The sequence below is a fragment of the Callionymus lyra genome, chromosome 11 (genome assembly GCF_982586985.1).
Source record: "Callionymus lyra chromosome 11, fCalLyr1.hap1.1, whole genome shotgun sequence".
Classification (NCBI taxonomy): domain Eukaryota; kingdom Metazoa; phylum Chordata; class Actinopteri; order Syngnathiformes; family Callionymidae; genus Callionymus; species Callionymus lyra.
Window position 1 is genome coordinate 17,382,997 of NC_141828.1, and position 17,169 is coordinate 17,400,165.

General features: G+C 36.5%; 1 protein-coding gene across 7 annotated transcripts in view; it reads right to left on the reverse strand.

Annotated features, from left to right (window-relative positions):
• Positions 1-17,169, reverse strand: part of adgrb3 (adhesion G protein-coupled receptor B3) — a 134,082-nt gene that overhangs the window by 70,974 nt on the left and 45,939 nt on the right. For 4 of the 7 annotated variants that reach the window (XM_087802387.1, XM_087802385.1, XM_087802384.1 and 1 more), the window contains exons 3-6: positions 6,294-6,404; positions 4,259-4,420; positions 1,107-1,271; positions 465-629 (exon numbers count right to left, since the gene is read on the reverse strand). The exons of 1 other annotated variant lie outside the window; for it this stretch is intronic. In XM_087802387.1, the coding sequence (XP_087658513.1) occupies positions 465-629; positions 1,107-1,271; positions 4,259-4,420; positions 6,294-6,404 (603 nt within the window). The remainder of the gene's footprint in view (positions 1-464; positions 630-1,106; positions 1,272-4,258; positions 4,421-6,293; positions 6,405-17,169) is intronic. 2 more of the 7 variants (XM_087802386.1, XM_087802388.1) reach the window with 2 other exon arrangements.

Consider the following 17,169-nt stretch of genomic DNA (forward strand, 5'->3'; position numbering starts at 1 on the left):
CAAATGTGATTGAATTCAGTTTAAAAACTAGTGTTTCATTTTTTTCTGACTTCATATGACAAACAAATTACATTTTAGTGTCAGTTATAGTTAAGCAACTGTTTCAACCACTAAAAAAAACCCAGGTTGATTTAAAAAAAATGAATCCCAATAATAAATGTCAAGGAGTGAAAGCTTTCAATAATAAATATCTTAAATATTGCATCATAGTTTGCCAGCTTGTGTCACTAGACAATAAAAACATTCTGAGTTTGAGTTTTGGATCCTTTTTCTCCAAGATAAGTTAACTGACTCAGGTACTACTACCTTACTACTAATAATAAAGTTATTATTAAACATATGTCTTTAAATCCCTACTTAATTACAGTCTAGTATTTCATCAGCTGCCCTTGATGTCATAGTTCAGTCTTAATTATGCCATCATAAAGAGGATAGAGAATTAAAAAAAGGCTCAGGATTTTTACCTGTGCAGTCAGGATTATGGCACTCTCTGCTTTCTGCCCAGTGACCGCGACACTCAGATCCCCCATGAGCAGCTGCCGAGCACTGCCTGGTCCTCTGCTGCGTGCCATTGGCACAGGTCACCGAGCAATCGCTCCAAGAGCTCCACTCCTGCCACTGTCCGTCCACTGAGGCACCAACAACAACCCAACAAGAACGTCCCGAGCGAACGGAAAAAAAAAAAGAGGGCAGACAGAAAATGGGTGGAGATTTTCAGATCACTAAATTCTCCATCAAGCCAAACAAACACAAGATATTCATGAAAAGAGCTGATACATTATCAAAGTTAAAAGTTTTTTGTTTTTTTTTAGTTCTTGGCCAGAGTCAAGCAAGCACATGATTAAATTCGAAGTCAGTAACCAGCTCAACAGATAACATTTACAGTGCAGAAAAAAGTAATCTTGACTAATCTGCTTACCATTCTTGAGCCATTGCGTGAAATTTAGTGTTGCTATATACTCATCAACGAGGGTTTAAACATCTACATACAGCAGATAGATTGGGTTTTTACTCACCTTTTTTCTTTTTTTTAAAACCGTTATGTCACTTTTTAAGAACGATATATACTGTATATACGCCAAAGTACGTGTGAAGAAGACGAATACCTGGACATAAGGCTATGTTGCAAAGCTTAGTCTGGGTCTCGGGTCCATCACAAGCCCTGCCTCCATGCTGGGGAGGAGCACACATCCTAGTCCTAGTGCGGTGACCTCTGCCACATGTGAACGAGCACAGACTCCACGGTGACCATTCCTCCCACACACCATGTACTGCGAGGGGGGGAGAAGGTGTCAGACCTGATCAATGCTCTCGTCTGCGTGGTAACAACCTGCGCTGAGCCATAAGGAAACTGGATTTTTAATCGAGAAAACAATTAGCTGGGAAAAAAAAGTAAATGAAACACTGAGCACACAGACAGTGAGGGGCCTCATGAACCCGTCGAACAGAGTTCACTCGACTATCTCGATGATGACCCAACGCACTTGATCTAAAAAGCTTTTTGTATTCGCAGCACGATCGATAAAAAAGTCGCTACACTTCCTTCATCGGTACAACCATCCATACCATTTTTTTTTTTTATCGTAGACTCATTCATTATTAAGCAAAATCAACGTCTTACGATGTCAAATGGATATGCACTCTCGTTTAATAGCTCAATGTCGAGTCAATAGTTGACTTTCCATCACCCTGGGGAAAGCACACAATCTATATTCAGCAGTCAAATAATTACTAAAGGACATAAAAGACCTAAAAAAAAAGAAATATAACACAATTTATTATTTTTTTATAGATTCTATGAAGAGGTTTTACAGATATTTAAATTTTAATTGCATATTAATTTGACTTGTTCCATTGGGCATAGTGGTTCTGGAAGTTTGGAATCACGTTTGTGTTTCAGGCGTCCTTGAGTGATTATATAGATTGAAAGCAACAATCATTCATGATTTAAGTTGATGACTTCTCCTCAGTGGTCGACACAATATGGTTTAGTAGGACACGATCGGATATGTGGTGGATCTCTTACCCCCTTTTTTGTTTCTATTGTTTGAGTCTATGCATCTGTTTTGCTTTCATTGTTTTCAATTTCATTTTTTTAACTGACTTGATGAACACGCTTTACACTACAAATTCTGACATTTTCGGACACTTTTGACGTACCTAGTCACAATTTTGGTTCACCCTGAGAGATAATGGTGCGAAAGTTGGATGGAAAATACTATTTTTGCATCAAAATAAAGGGAAAATAGCTGCCCAAATGAACCCCATCTTTAAAACTGTATTACTTTTTATTTAGCAAAAATAAACTGAAGAAAAAACATGTAAACCGACCTTTAGACATGACTGTTGATAAAAGGATCTAATGCTATTACTATTTACACTTTAAAATACATTCTAAATATATATATATAACCCCTACCCCTAACTTTTCCAGACATTTTTACCTTCTACTTTAGAAGAAAAAATAATCTGAATTAATAAAAAAGAAATGCTTTAAGTATACATAGTCAAAACAAAGGTTACATTTGTAAGTTCACTCTGAGTTTCTTAGATGGCTCATCTATTTTTTTTATTCAAAAAACCAAAATATACCTTTGATTATTTTCTTTTTCTGTCTGAGTGCAGGCTCTTAAATCGATAATCCTTTGAAGTGTCTCATCTGGAGGTAAGTACTGATTCAATGTTCTGTTCTTGGGATCGGTTGGCGAGTTTGTGATGTCTTGGGATCATGCCGACGATTTATCATACAAGTCCAGTTAGCATCTGTCCCAGCCTGGGCCTGTTGGGAGAAGCTTTGATGCTCTCAGCTAAAGTGTCCCATGGCAACCCAAGTGTTTATTTTCCAACATTGGAGTTCAAAGCAAGCCCAGGCATCATAGCTCGCCACGATGAAATAGGATTCTATTTCTTTGACTATTTATTCCTCTGAACTACAGCCACTTTTTTTTTTTTTTTCTTCTTCGGTTGGCCCTAAAACAATTGTATCCCTCAAGATGAAGTGAATTCACTATGTGTGCTTATATTATGATGTTCTGCTCACCTTTGCATAGTTTCTCTTGTCTGAACATCAGTTTGGGGAGTTCTCCTCTGTCAGGCATTTTTCCACTTTTTTTTTAGTTCAAGGGATGAAATAATAATAATAAAAAAAAAACGGAGCTTCTGTGCTCGCGGCTGCTCAACATTGAGTCTCGCTTTAATTGTGCGTCCATATTTCTACTTGGACTTGGAGATACGAGCCCGGCGACTGTGGCGAGTCCACGTGTGAGGTGAACGCTGAGTCAGCTCTCCAGCTGTCAGCTTTCTATTTGCATTCGTGGACTTACGTTGAAATTACTCTTGAATTGCTTCCTGCGCCAGAAACAAATCGAACACATGCTCTTTTGACCCAACGTTATTTTTTTTAATTCTTGCTATTAGTTTTTCGAACTACAAGGTTTTTGTTTTTTTTATCCTGCTTTTTATTGTTTATTTGATGTTTTGTACAAATAACCTACACACTTTTTGTTTGAAAAATTTCGAAATAAATAGGCTAATTAAAAAATAAGTCCATTCAAAACTGTATATATTATAAACTGTATGTAATTGAGGCTGTCAATAAATTCATCAAATGTCATAATATATTTTTCCAAAGTTTTATGCAGCAATAAGGTTAAAATAGTTTGTTTTTCTTTTAAGCACGATTGTGGTACTTGAGATGCGGAGCATCGTGAAATGAAAAAACACCCCTTTCAATTGGGGTGAAGGTGTGCGAATGGCGGGGGATGCGTTATACCAACATATCTTATCTTTATAATCTGCATTTTATTAACATAAATAAATGGCTGGAAGGGAAACAACACTAAAGTCAGCGGCTGATACCTGACCACCAGTGACTCATCTGCCACGCCACCGCGGGTTTGTAGGAGAAAATGCCTCACAGCGTGTTTCGAGAGACGTTTTTTTTTTGTTTTTTTTATGAAATACAAGTCTGACCTTCAAGAAAATGAGGCTGACAACATATCGGTGTCTACCGCTCCCTGAGCTCCCTGCAGAATCGCATTCCATTAAGCCAGTTTAATGCAGATGAAGAGCATTACAGTGAAATGAAAAAAAACAACATAAAAAACAATTGAGCTCATGGGTAAAACAAAAAAAAATCAAAACATATGTAGTCACAGCTGGAACATTCAACTTATACATAGAAAGAGACAGTTTGTTAATAAACATTTCCTGCAAGTCAGCAAAAACATTCATAGTCAAGAACCGCGGCTAACACTACCTGGACAAGGGGCAGTGTTATTGCAAACCCTTGATTCTCTTAAAGGGCCGCTGCAGTGTGTTCCGTATGGAGAGACACATGTTCTTGTTCGCACCTGCGACCCTTGACCGCATGTAACAGAGCATGAGCTCCACTGGGACCACTCCTCTGCACCTGTTTCACCTGCATGGGAGAAGGGTGAGACTAGTTAAATGCAGCAATCCGGTCCAAAGGTACCGCTCACCGGGGGCAAGAGGGGTGAGGTGACGTGGGCGGGTGGTTAAGTCAAAAAAGGGGTCCAAGTCGGGAATGCTTCAGATTTGTAAGTACACTGCTTTACCTCAATGTGATCTTTGATAAATACTGGTACGTGTTGATTCGACTCCTTCTTACTTTACATACAGTATTTATGGATCATTTTTAGCAGCATTTAAAAGATCAATCAACCTATTTACGGTTTTTAAATGTATTTATGCAAAGATCACAGATAAAGGTACTGCTTTCAATACTTATATATCAACATTCTAATTCCATTCAATAAACAAAATGAATAAACCATGCATAGCATTAAAAGAAGAATATCATATTTACCATAACGTGGGAAAAAAAAGGCAAAAAAACATAAGAAAATGGTGACATGCAAAGAAGGGCGGGTTTTTGAGAGAAAGAAAATCAAAAGGAACTTTAATGAGTGTTAGTTCGGAAAGAATAAACTGAAATATGGATTCCCTTTTGCACTGCAGCAAAGTCTCTCCTGTTACCTTGGCAACCATAGAAACTTCCTGTGTTTTCAAAATGCTTCGGTCTATTTGAAAATGACTAAAACATGAGAAGCCTTTTTTTTCTCCTTTTGGTACAAATTATTTTTGTCCATTCAGTAAGTTGCATAGATGAGGAAACTGATAATACATATCTTGCTACATTGATTTCAACTCCTTATAAATCTTTAAACATATAAAACTCTTAAGTTTTTAGCTAGAAAATAAGTTGCTCTTAAAAGAAGGAACTAGACGGTCTTAATAATCCTAATGCATCAGGGTTATTAATTAATATAAATTAGGAGAATCAGTTTTATATTTGTTACAGTGGATTAGTCATCCAGATTAGCTGTTATCTCATTCAAAATTAACACTAAAACCACAAATTGAACTATACTTTGACGCAATTACGAAAGCATTTTCTCAGCATGTAGCATCAGGCGCACATAGGATTCAGCCAAAGTGGCGTCTAACCCCTACGCTTGCATTGTTTTTTGTTTCAGATCATAAAATATTGACTGGAAGGTGGATCAATTGGTCAAATGAGGCAGTACAGGGAGAGTCAGTTAATGTGACGATGAGGAAAAAAAAAAAAGAAGAAAAAAAAAAGCACAGCGGTGCAACTGGACAGGGACGAGAAACACCTACAGCATGTGTTAGATGTCAACTTTGTTAATGGTCATGTGTTAGTGTGTGGATGGAGGTGGAAAAATGAAGAGGGGTCGGGGGGTTATATTCTTTGAAACGATGACGGCAATTTAATGGAACAACACGATGAGTTAAATTAAAAACAATCAAAGAAATGCAAAACAAATGAAAAAAACCTCCATAGCCAATAACTAAAACCCACCCACTTCTAGCTCTGCTCTTTAAGTATAAATCATTCCTGAGAAGCACTTTGAAATTAATTTGGTAATAGTCCTTACCATTGTAAAAAAAAAAAAAGAATTCCCATTAATAAAAGAAGACCCACGACTATTACTAAGCATGTGCTTCACTTTGGCCCAAAGGGTGTTCTTCTTTTTTCGATGGCATTTAATCCTCCCTGACTCGCTGGGTTAACTGTACCCCACCGTTCCATTACAGTTCCCCCTACGACATGTATGAGTAACCCACCTGCAGTACATCTCACCAACCTCTCCTAGAACCCTTCACTTTAACTCTCAGCTATAGCCATAGAGGATGAGTAAAGAAAGAAATAATGCAGAACATTCCCACTTATCAAAAGGTGCAGTACAAGATCGAGCATGCATGATGAAATTAAGTTTAGTTAACAAGGTAAAGAACTATTGTATTACCAGTTTGTGCCATAAATTTAGCAGATTCGGCTTGCTCCTTCAGGGCCTTTGTGTCATGAACTGATCTTGGCCGCTGACTTTTTACTGTATGCTCTCCGATCATCCCATATTCTATGAGACAAAATAGAGGGTTTGTAAGAGAGCTGATTTTCTGAGAAGAAAAATACTTTATTTATTATTTACAGGATGCTTGGGAGGGAGGAGGGGGGGACAACATGGCTAGAAACAAAGACCACACATGTTCTTATTTAATTTCTCATCTAGAACAATGCAACAAATTTGTCAAAGGGTGAGTTGGAAATATTAATTAAGCTTGAAAGCACAGCGTAGACACATGTAGCATAACATGCAACTAAACTCGCACTGGAGTTTACGACACTTGACCAAAAAAAAAGAAAAAAAAAAAACCCAATGCCCTCCCGCTTACCCTCCCGCCTGCACACCCAGAAAAAGAAGAGAGAAAGAAAATGAAAGTAAAAAAATGTGTAAGCCATCAGAAAGCCACAGAGGAGGGGGTCATGGACATAACATGCTATTGATCCACAGTTTCCTCACATTTGCAAAAATAGACAAATGTATTCTGAGCCGTCTTTTATTCAGACCCTCTTTGTCTCCCTTGAAGGGTCAAAGAGATGATGTTCTGATGCCACACTGAGAAATATCACTTCTTTCTTTTTTTTTATCAATCCTTGAACTGTTTAAAGTTAATCTGACTTTGTATTTTGCTCATGTGAATAGAGTTTTGTCAGTGTGGCTCCGATGAGCTCTGTCTTTTGCAAATATATAAAGCAGGCGATGATGCATCAACACACACATTGTTCATGTTAGTAAGTTAGAAAAAAATAGATCTCTCTTGGTATATACTTAAAAGTCACAAACTAATCTCAACTAAATAACGTAATCTCTCGCCTACACTACAGTGGGATGGTTTGGTAAGCATTTAAAAAAAAAAAATGGAGGAAGAAAATATGAACTGCGATGATGACACGCTCTGTGATTGTCATAATTGGATCTTTATTATTAGTGTATTTCAATGAAATGCAAGTGAAACTGATGCTGAACATGGACCCAGACGTGAAACAATAAATAGATGTTGAATTGAAGAAGATCAAATGTCATAATTGATTGTGTTAATTTAATTGTAAACCTCAATGATATGAACTACTATAAGGTAAATTATCCATTAAAAAGTACTTCTCGCCGTGTGAGACTTCAGCTCTTGATGGACAGATAGTAACTAGTGATTAGTCCACCTATTTATAAGGTGATTAAACCCATCAGAGTAACTAACCTGTCACTATATCGTAGCGTTGAATCTCCGCTTTCAAAGTGAAACTGTTGCCTATGCTAACTATGCTTAATACCGCCTATTTAAATGTAAATACCGTCTCCACCGGCAGTTTAATCTAATCTGGTTCCGATAAACAAAAGCTATTCCACATAAAAGTGATATAGAAAACGTCATTAGTTAAAATGTTTATGCATCCGCCCTCTTAATCTCTTCAAGATTCAATGTGTCAATTGCAACCCAAAAAAAATGCTGGTATTCAGACTAAAGCAAATTGATTTGACACTGTCTCATGTATGTCCCAGACTAAGAGATTCTGATCAAAGACATGGTGGTTTTGGAAAAGCCCGGGGTAAAGAGGGAATTGCGTTCAATGAAAAAGCAGAGACAAGAAAGCAACAGCATTCATGTTGAATTGAACAAGGATCGTAGTGTAGCTCGTGGCGGTACCGTGATGAACATTTACGGCGAGTCGCAGTCACTCGGGTGTAGCTGTCGAGCGGATCTGACCCAGGTTTGTATCAAACACAACCTTTCCTGTGGTGATTTTACTGCCTTGAAACAAAGGGTTGTAAGGCCAATCTTTTCAAAGAGGGTGATCTTTACAGATTTGGGCTCAATGTGTAAATTGCACACAACAATTTATCAATTGTCTGATAAGGTATCATGATACAGTGTCATTATTTTTGAAAGACCACTAGATGTCACTCTCTGCTTTTTAATCTTTGGCTCTGATCTACTAATTCAATGGAACCTGTCATTATTTTCAAACTTAGAGTGCCATCTGGTGGTCTTTCATGATGATCACACTGTATCATGATACCATACATAAACAAGTTTATTTAAAAGTAATAAACTAAATTATTGCTTAATTAATTTCTTGGGGAAGTTCCTTTGGTGATGATTATAAACCTTTAGTATTTATTAAGAAGTCTATAATCTATTTGTTATGTTTTTGATTAACTACATTTGTTGTTGTATAATTTGCCTGCATTTTATAGTTAAAAAAAAGAAAATAATAATATGATCCGTACCTCAGATGACTACCGTAGTCGACATCAAAAATCCCATCTGGAATCTATCTACAGAAACACGGTCATCGTAACCCATTATCAAACGAAAAAACGTATTATTCAAAACTGTGTCAAAATGGTTGTAGCTCTTCAGTTTTAAGGTGAGTGACCCCTTCTGTAATCTATACTTGAAGCCAACGGCAACATTTTGAAAATAACAAACACTAAAATGTGTCTTCATATTATTTTTGCTTCAGTAAACTAAACTTGAAATATGATCATCAGTTAAAAATGTACATTTTTTTAAATATATATATTCATGAAAAATAACTCTCGATACTTGCATTAATTTGAACTATTTGATCAAATTTCAAAGAAAATATTAACTATGGAAACAGTATTTTCATCACACCATAGGTATGGACATTCAGATCATGCTGGAGCACATTTTGCTTGCAGTGCCAAAGTGATTTATGTGAGCCTGATTTAAGAGCTCAAAAGCTTTTCTGACCCATCAGCGCCCAATGATGCTTTTAAGATTAATTAGAGGCCATGTTTACGGAAAAAAAAAGACTCACTGCCGATCTCTTTAATGCTCCGCCGCCAAGTACCGTTCCTGTGTTCTTCACAAACAAACCAAGAGGCATCATGCAATCAAAAGAATGAACGATCCATGACTCAGTGACCTTTGTCATCTTCTCGGAGAGAGAGAGGAAAAAAAAAAGAAGAATTAAGCCGAGGCACCAACAGGGAACTAGCTCGCCAGCTCAAGTCCAAAAGGAAGAAATCTCATTTCCAGTTTCATCTTCACTGTGCGGACACGTTTCATGTGTAATTCTATTGAAAGGCAGCAAAAAGCCGATGACTGATGTGTCTAACCTTGCATGAAATGAGTCTTTACGCGGAGGTCCCCATGAGTTACGTCTATCGCCGGCTCTCTACTTACAGGCCTCCACGCTTTTCTCACTGACTGTCTCAAATGTAGCTTTTAATGAGAGACACTTCATTACCGCTACACTTTGAAGAGTCCGCGCTCCCAAAAATAGCGACAAGCATACAGTCTGGCTAGAACGTTGAATGTGGTACCGTCTGTTTATATTTTATAAATGCAACTTTACTTCTCACATTCCGATGCTATCTTATCTGATTCATGCACCAACTGAATTAGAATCCTGTGCTACGATGGCGACATATTCATAGTATTTTTAATTAGTTTGAATTTGAATCAAATGGCATTAGATTTTGTAAAATTGTGGCTCGTATGTATGACTTTAATTTTTGGATCCTCCTGAGGCCAAATTAAAAAAGGTAGTAATAATCCTGAGATTCTATTTTGTTCATTACATTATTATTTAATGTAACTTTGATTAAAGTTTATCGTTTTAGGACTTTTCTTTTTCTTTACTTAAGATAAATGGAAAGAGATTTTAACAACTAAAGCATTTTTCCATTTTTTTTAAGTTACAGTTTCTACTTAAAATACAAAAGCATTTTAAAAAACATCATTTTTAGCTTTATATAAAGACAAAATTACACAAATATATGTTAGTATTTCATTATTATTATTAAAATGTGTCTTTATTTCTTACAATATCTTCCATATAGGTTTATTTTTCTTCGTCTGCATTTTCCGTTGGAGTCACAGCATAAAAGAAAGGAAGGACATTTAATTTCCCATCCCTGCATCGATAGAAACATAAGTTTTGAGCAAATTTTGCTGCTGCAACCATTAAAAAAAGAGATACATTTCTCACTTTTATTTAATGTTGTGATGCATTAATAGAAGAAGTCATTCAGGCAGTTCCCTCAACACGCTTCAAAACAAAAACCAGACAAGCCTTCTTGTGGCTTGTTAGCCTAAAAAATAACAAAAAGAAAATCATGAATTGTGTTGCGAGCAATTATGAATGAATGAGAAAGACAAACCCACTTGTTGAAGAAAAAAAAAAGAACGACTTCCACACAAAACTGTTTCAATCACCACTTTGTTTTGAATATTATCTGTGACTGAATGTTGTCTCTCCGGGGTTATTCATTCTTTAGACAGCTGGGGAAACATGTGATGATGATGGAAATTATACTGATGACATAATTATCATCTAAAAAAAAAAAGACATGGCTCCATCCATCAACACAACCACAAAGAGCTCTTTACATTAAATCCAAACATTCCTGAGACAATTTCTGAGGGAAGGAAAAAAAAAAAAAACCTCAATTAGATTAAGAAAATGAAAGGGTTGTACGGAATGACGAATCGTCCTCGGAGACGTACAATTATCCCTCATATTCTTTCTACCATCTGCTTGCTTCCTGTTGACTCTCCTAATGACTCAGAATGAAGCCAAATTAGGATTCTGTGCGACTGCCGCCGAGGCTCGTCCAGAAGTCTTGTGAACTCACCTAAAAAGCGTTCAAGCGCGACGGAGCACTCTGTCTGGGTACAGTCAGCTGGGCGAGCTGGGTGTGAGGATGGATTCTGATTTACCGACGTTGCAGGCAAATGAGTGGATACCAGAGGCAAGTCGTGATAATTCACAGCTGCAGGTTTTAAATCACAAGGTTATTGAGCAGTACCTCCCGAAGCAACCTAGATGGAGCTCTGACGTTATCAAAGCACTGCATAAAGAAGACTGTTGCTGGGTGCTGTGAGCAGATGATCCTTCTTCTCTCTATTGCACACCGTTCAGGCTTCAGCAGGCTGTGCTGTTACATTGTTTCAGAGACTAAGAAACAGAAGAAATGGAAAAGAAGGGCTGGATCTGTGAAAACATTCTTCAGGCATCAAGGTTTTTTTCTTTTGTATCCGTACAGCTGTCTTGGAAAATGTAATTGAAGGCAAAAGTATGTTAAATACAACAATAATATTGATTTATTTGAGGTATAAATGTACATTTCAACATGTTGAGCTTACTATTTAAAGGGTATGATTAATAAATAATGATATTTATATTTTTTTAAAACCCCAAAAAGCAATATCCTACTTGAAAAATATATGTTTATATACCTATATTTTTAGGGATGAAGTCACCATGACTTAACAGGCTGCTGAGACATTGAGTGAAAAGGGACTTGCCGCTGTAAGTTTTAAAACATTGAGGTTTTAGTGTGTCGAAGGTTTTAAAGCAGGACATTGTTTCATACTGTATCATGAAACCTCAAGTATATTAAAAAAAACAAAAAGAAAAACCAGAAAACCCCAGAAAAAAAACACCATAATTGTTTACATGCATCTACAAAAAAATACAATCATTATACAATATCATTTATTTGAGCGATCAATGTGTATTTAAACACTTTGAGTTTATTGAAGTGATTAACAAATAATAATAATTTAAATGTACCAAAAAAACAACCAGCCTTTTTTTTTCCTTTTCTTATTTTTTTCTCTTGAGGCTGAAGTCACCTTAACTTAACATGAGGCTGTTGCAGAGACACCAAAGAAAACTACGACATGATACAGTCCAAGGTTTAGGTGGCGCTGTAAGTCTGAAGGCGATGTGAGGTTTAAGTCTGTAAATTTATAAGAGCAGAGTGTCATCTAGTGGGCTTTAGAAGAGAGCACACTGTTTCATATCGTATCATGAAACCTGTAATTTATATTGGAAAAAAAACCCACAAAAGAAACCAACACCATAATTGTTTACACACATCCACAAAAAAGAATATTCCTGTTTTTTTAAAGCTATAAATATACAGTTTAACACTTTGAAAGGAACATTTACAAATGATATGTTTTAAAACATAATCATTTAAAAGACACCAAATAAACCCACCAGCCTTTTTTCTTTTCTTTTTTTTTGCGGCTGAAGCCACCGCGACTGAACATGAGGCTGCTGCAGAGACACGAGTGAAAGGACTACTGTGCATTGGCAGAAACAAGGATGGAAGTGGATTACTAATGAAAGCAGTTCAGGAAGATGAGCACGGAGAAATGAATGGTGTGGGAACAAATCCCTGTCATCAAAATATGCCTGCTATAAAGCAAAACGGTTTCATTTCCTCGTGTGCGTTATATATATATATATATATATTTTTTATAACAATAGCTTTAAAAGTCTTAAATGTTTATCTTTTTTTTTTCCGAAAAAGCCTTGAATTATAAATCCCACATTACTGGCGTCTCATTAGGGAGCTAACTGAGCCGAACTGACACTGAACACAGTTCGATTTGAATCAGTTGCAGGTCAGACATGTTTATTTTATGAGTTGATTTTAATCTTTTTTTAATGATAAAGATTTGTGAGTTCATGCAAAACTTACAGATAAATGTTAAATATGGACTTCAGCAGAGAAATACAGAATACAAATGTCTTTGATAGGGTCTTTTAAATGTCATTTAATAGGATGCATTTAAACACAAGTCATCATCCAGATGCTTGAGTTTAATCCGAGAACACATTTATTGCTAAAGCATGTTCAATTCATTTATTATTATCCATCCAGAGCGATTGATATTTCAAAGGAATGATCACAGCGTAATTGTCACAATGCTACAGCAGATATGTCGGATCGAAATTGTTGGAAAAGTGTCGAACAAAGGTTTGTTTATTAAATGTACTTAACCACATGAAACAGTATTATAATTGTATCAATGCTGGTATTGTCTGTCTGCTTCATGTGTGGGTAAAAAGGGATTTGGGGAGATTCCTCTGTGCCAGGAACTGGACTCGAAGGTGTAAACACAACCTGTGACCTTGTGGGTATAAATCATCCAAGTGTCTATTTTTATGGAAACTTTGGTTTGTCAACATGTTCCTGGTTAAAAGAGTAAAGATTCAAGGACACAGGAATGGTGAGGAGCTCATGTAACTGGTGGCGTTGTAGGTAATACCCAGCTTGATTAACTCCTAAGGCACTATTTTGAGTGAGCCAACACAGAGTCAGGGAAGTCATTGGATTGATTTTTGTGTAATCTGTTTTACTGCAAAAATTGAGCACCTTGGCAGAGGTATGTGCTGTCTCAGTGTTTTCCAACTATTTTTTTTCTGAACTGTGCTGAGCCGGAAGTATGTGTTTGTGCTGCGGTCAAGATAAAATCCTTGCATATCCACTGTGGAGGTCCAGGGGAGCCTCGGCAGCAGCAGCTATCGATGCATTGTTTAGAAAGGGCTGTGTGTCTTCTGTAGCACACTATAGACTTAAAGTTAACGTTGACCCAATGAGATTATTTTCTGAGTAATCTGTACCTTTTTAGAGTTATAGACAAACAGGTATGTTTATTTTAATGTGGCGACTGAAGCTCAATTGTCTTCGTCTTTAAAACTTTAAAACATTCAAATACCTCGATACTACTCGTCTGTAACGTCCATCTTGTATCGAAGCCATGGGAAATTGTTACGAAAAAACTTCTAATATAAATCTAAAAAGGAACAGATTACTCTGAAAATAATAATAGTCAACAAGGTTTGTTTTTATATTTAATTAAAATTACACATTATTGTCATACTTGATTTTTAAACATAAAACTAATTTCAGAAGAGTTATTTTCTATTGATTTCAATGTTTTGGTAGGAAAATATTTTGAAATGTATGCACACAGAGATGTCACTTAAGCAAAATATTTCAAATGTTTAAATTGTTTTTAACTGTAACTTTAGCATTTTCCCAAATAAAGCATTGTTGTCCGGTTCGCTAGCTTGTTCCCGGACTATAGAGATACTATAGAAGCAGCCCCCTGACAGCGTCGTGGACACACACAACCGCGACAGGATGACCTGGCTGTCACACACGCTGCCAAATCCACGCCGCCATGCCAAGCAATGCATCTGTCGAGCGAGAAACATGACACATTTTTTTTTTAGCACCTTTCGCGACTGCAGCCAATTTCCAAAGAGCATACCTTGTCCTTTTCAAAGCCATTTCGTTTGGCATACCGAGCAGCGACTTTCAATTTAATTGTGTCGCCGTTTGGCATTTCTTTGGGAATACCTTGCTAATAACTTGAAAATGATACACCTCGGACTATTAAAGGAAGAAAACATAATAGCGTAGAAGGCGAGCGCGTGGAGGAGAAAGGATGGCCATATTTCCGAGTGAGATAAATCATTCCCTACAGCCCCCTAATGAGACTTTCATAATTCATGCTGTCAGCTTTTCCACGGCACCCATCACGTCTGATCCTTTTGCTGTGGTAAAACCCAGTCTCCTCGGACTGCCACCCTGCATCTATCAGAGCAGGGAACATTGTGTCGTATGCAAGTTAGTCATGAGGAAGATGCCTGCAACATGCCCTGTCTTGGCTCGTTGACTAAGCTCATGTTAAAGCAAACGCGCTCAACAAAATAATTACAAGGACACCGTGGTGATGCTGCAATGTCCTCAGACACGTGCACAACGGTGGCGGCGAAGGGTCTGGAATGGAATGGATTCAAGGTGGGCGTGTATGAGAAACATCAGATTCGTTTAAACGACTGTATTACGTGAGTATTTTGCTAAGAAAATCTTTACAAACAATTATTTTTGTATATATAATATTTAACATAGGACATTTACCGGTTACAATTGTAGCCAGAACTGAGTCACACACATCACTTTTTCCTAAAATATACTGTAATTGGAAAGAAACCTGTTTCAATGGTGGAAACCTTTTCTTTATTCTGAAAAGAAGCCCTTGGTGACTGCACTTACGTCAAAAGAAAAACAAATCAACAAGCGCTTGTTAAATCAGACATTCTATTTAAAAAGCAACATTTGTTCTTTTGTTATTTATTCTCAAACTGATGTTAGAGAGTTGAATGGTCGTATTAGTCATTAGAAAGTTTTCTCTTTAACCTTATTTAGCATTTCCCCCTCTGATATTTAAGTCATTATTATCTTACTATTATTTTTTAACAATTATAAATTATGTTTCAATATTTATGTTTTGTTTCCGTGGTGTCTTATTTTCTGGTTTTATATATATTCTTAGTGGTCTTTTTTTTTGGACAATCCGTGTTTTTTTGAAGTACTTTATTGAAGAAAATGGTATGTTATTGTACCATCTACTCAAGTACAAGAGCTGAAGAGCCACCATTACCTTCCTGGAGTACATTTGTTTTAAAGTTTATTTATATTTTTACTCAAGTTACAGTACTTACAAATTACTGGGTTCAGTCTTCAATTTAGAATCAGACAATTTTTTTTTTATCATATCATGAGGTTTTTTTGCATGCATTGTCTCTTGTCTCGACACATTACAAATGTGACCTTTGTGTGACCATGTGATTCTTTCTTGGCTGTTTTCCTATTTGCTTTTGTATTCTACAAACCGACGATTCATATTTGGCCTTACACTTGTACTTAAAAAGGTCATCGAACACAAACATAATTGTTTTATTTCACCACTTTTCCTTACTTCAAAGTGGTGTTTGCATGCAATCCATAATTCAAAAGTGATTGAACAAGTGAATAATTGTACACAGACACACACAAACAGAACTATTCATGACTTTTTTTTTTTAAGTGTTGATAACAAACTGACTAGTTATCAGCAGCTATAGTGTGAATATTCCTTTTGCTCTTCTCTAGTATAACAAAGTTGTGTCCTAAAAGTGGCTTCTTCATTTATGATTGCTCTTTTTAATGTAAATGAATCCATTCATAATATCAGCTGCTGTATATAAAATATCTCTTCTTTGCCCTTAAGTAGGACAAAGGAGCACTAATTAAATTTCATATCATGCTATAATAAAGAAGGTAAAATTATGCCTAGTCTTTCTGGTGAAGTTTATTTCAGCTGTGCAAAGAAAAGTACGAAAAAAAAAGGTTTTCCACAAGGAATGTTTATTTTTATCTGTATTATTCAGTGGATGTTAAACACAAATTGCTGCTAAAAGAACCTATAGGGGAGTTAGAGTCTGTTTGTGTTTGCAAAGATACACCTGTAGAGAAAACAGATGATTTAGTTGTGAATCCCTCATGTATTCGTTAAGTATACACCAAAGATTTAGAGAACTTTTCACTGGATGGATGATTCTAACAAACTTCTACCCTTTTTTTCCGAGTTGGTCGATTTTAATCAGATTTTCATTCTCTCTGTTAAAGGACTTGTGACATTTAACCAAACTAATAATTTGTTTTGAGAAACAAATATACCACCAGTAATAAATCAACAAAAAGTAATCAATCTGTCCCTGCAGCAAAAACAAAACTCTCTGGCATTTCTTTTTTTTTAATGATCACCAGCATTTCTGTCTGAAAGATTTGATCTCAAGACTCAAGCAAACTGGAAAAAAAAAGAAAGAAGATGGGAACTGCTGATGTCTTTCCTGAGCACCGTGTGAAGTGAACGCTGCGGAGAGAAAGTGCGACAGGCGCATAATGTAATCAAACCGGACCAAAACCTTGTGGCTTTTCAGGGAAACAAATTAATCAACTGCGCACGTACAGCAAGTCTTTCACCAGACAAAAAAAAAAAAAAGGACAAAAGGAGTCCTGCAGACATCATCTATAGGTTGGTGCGAATCCCCCGATGGAGAATGAAATGACTTATCAATGACAGGGCCCTTGTTATACGAAGCTGCGGATGCAGCCAAGAGTGACATTAGTATTGGAAATTAATTGTTTTTTAATGTGCACGTCTCCATCGTCCACTATC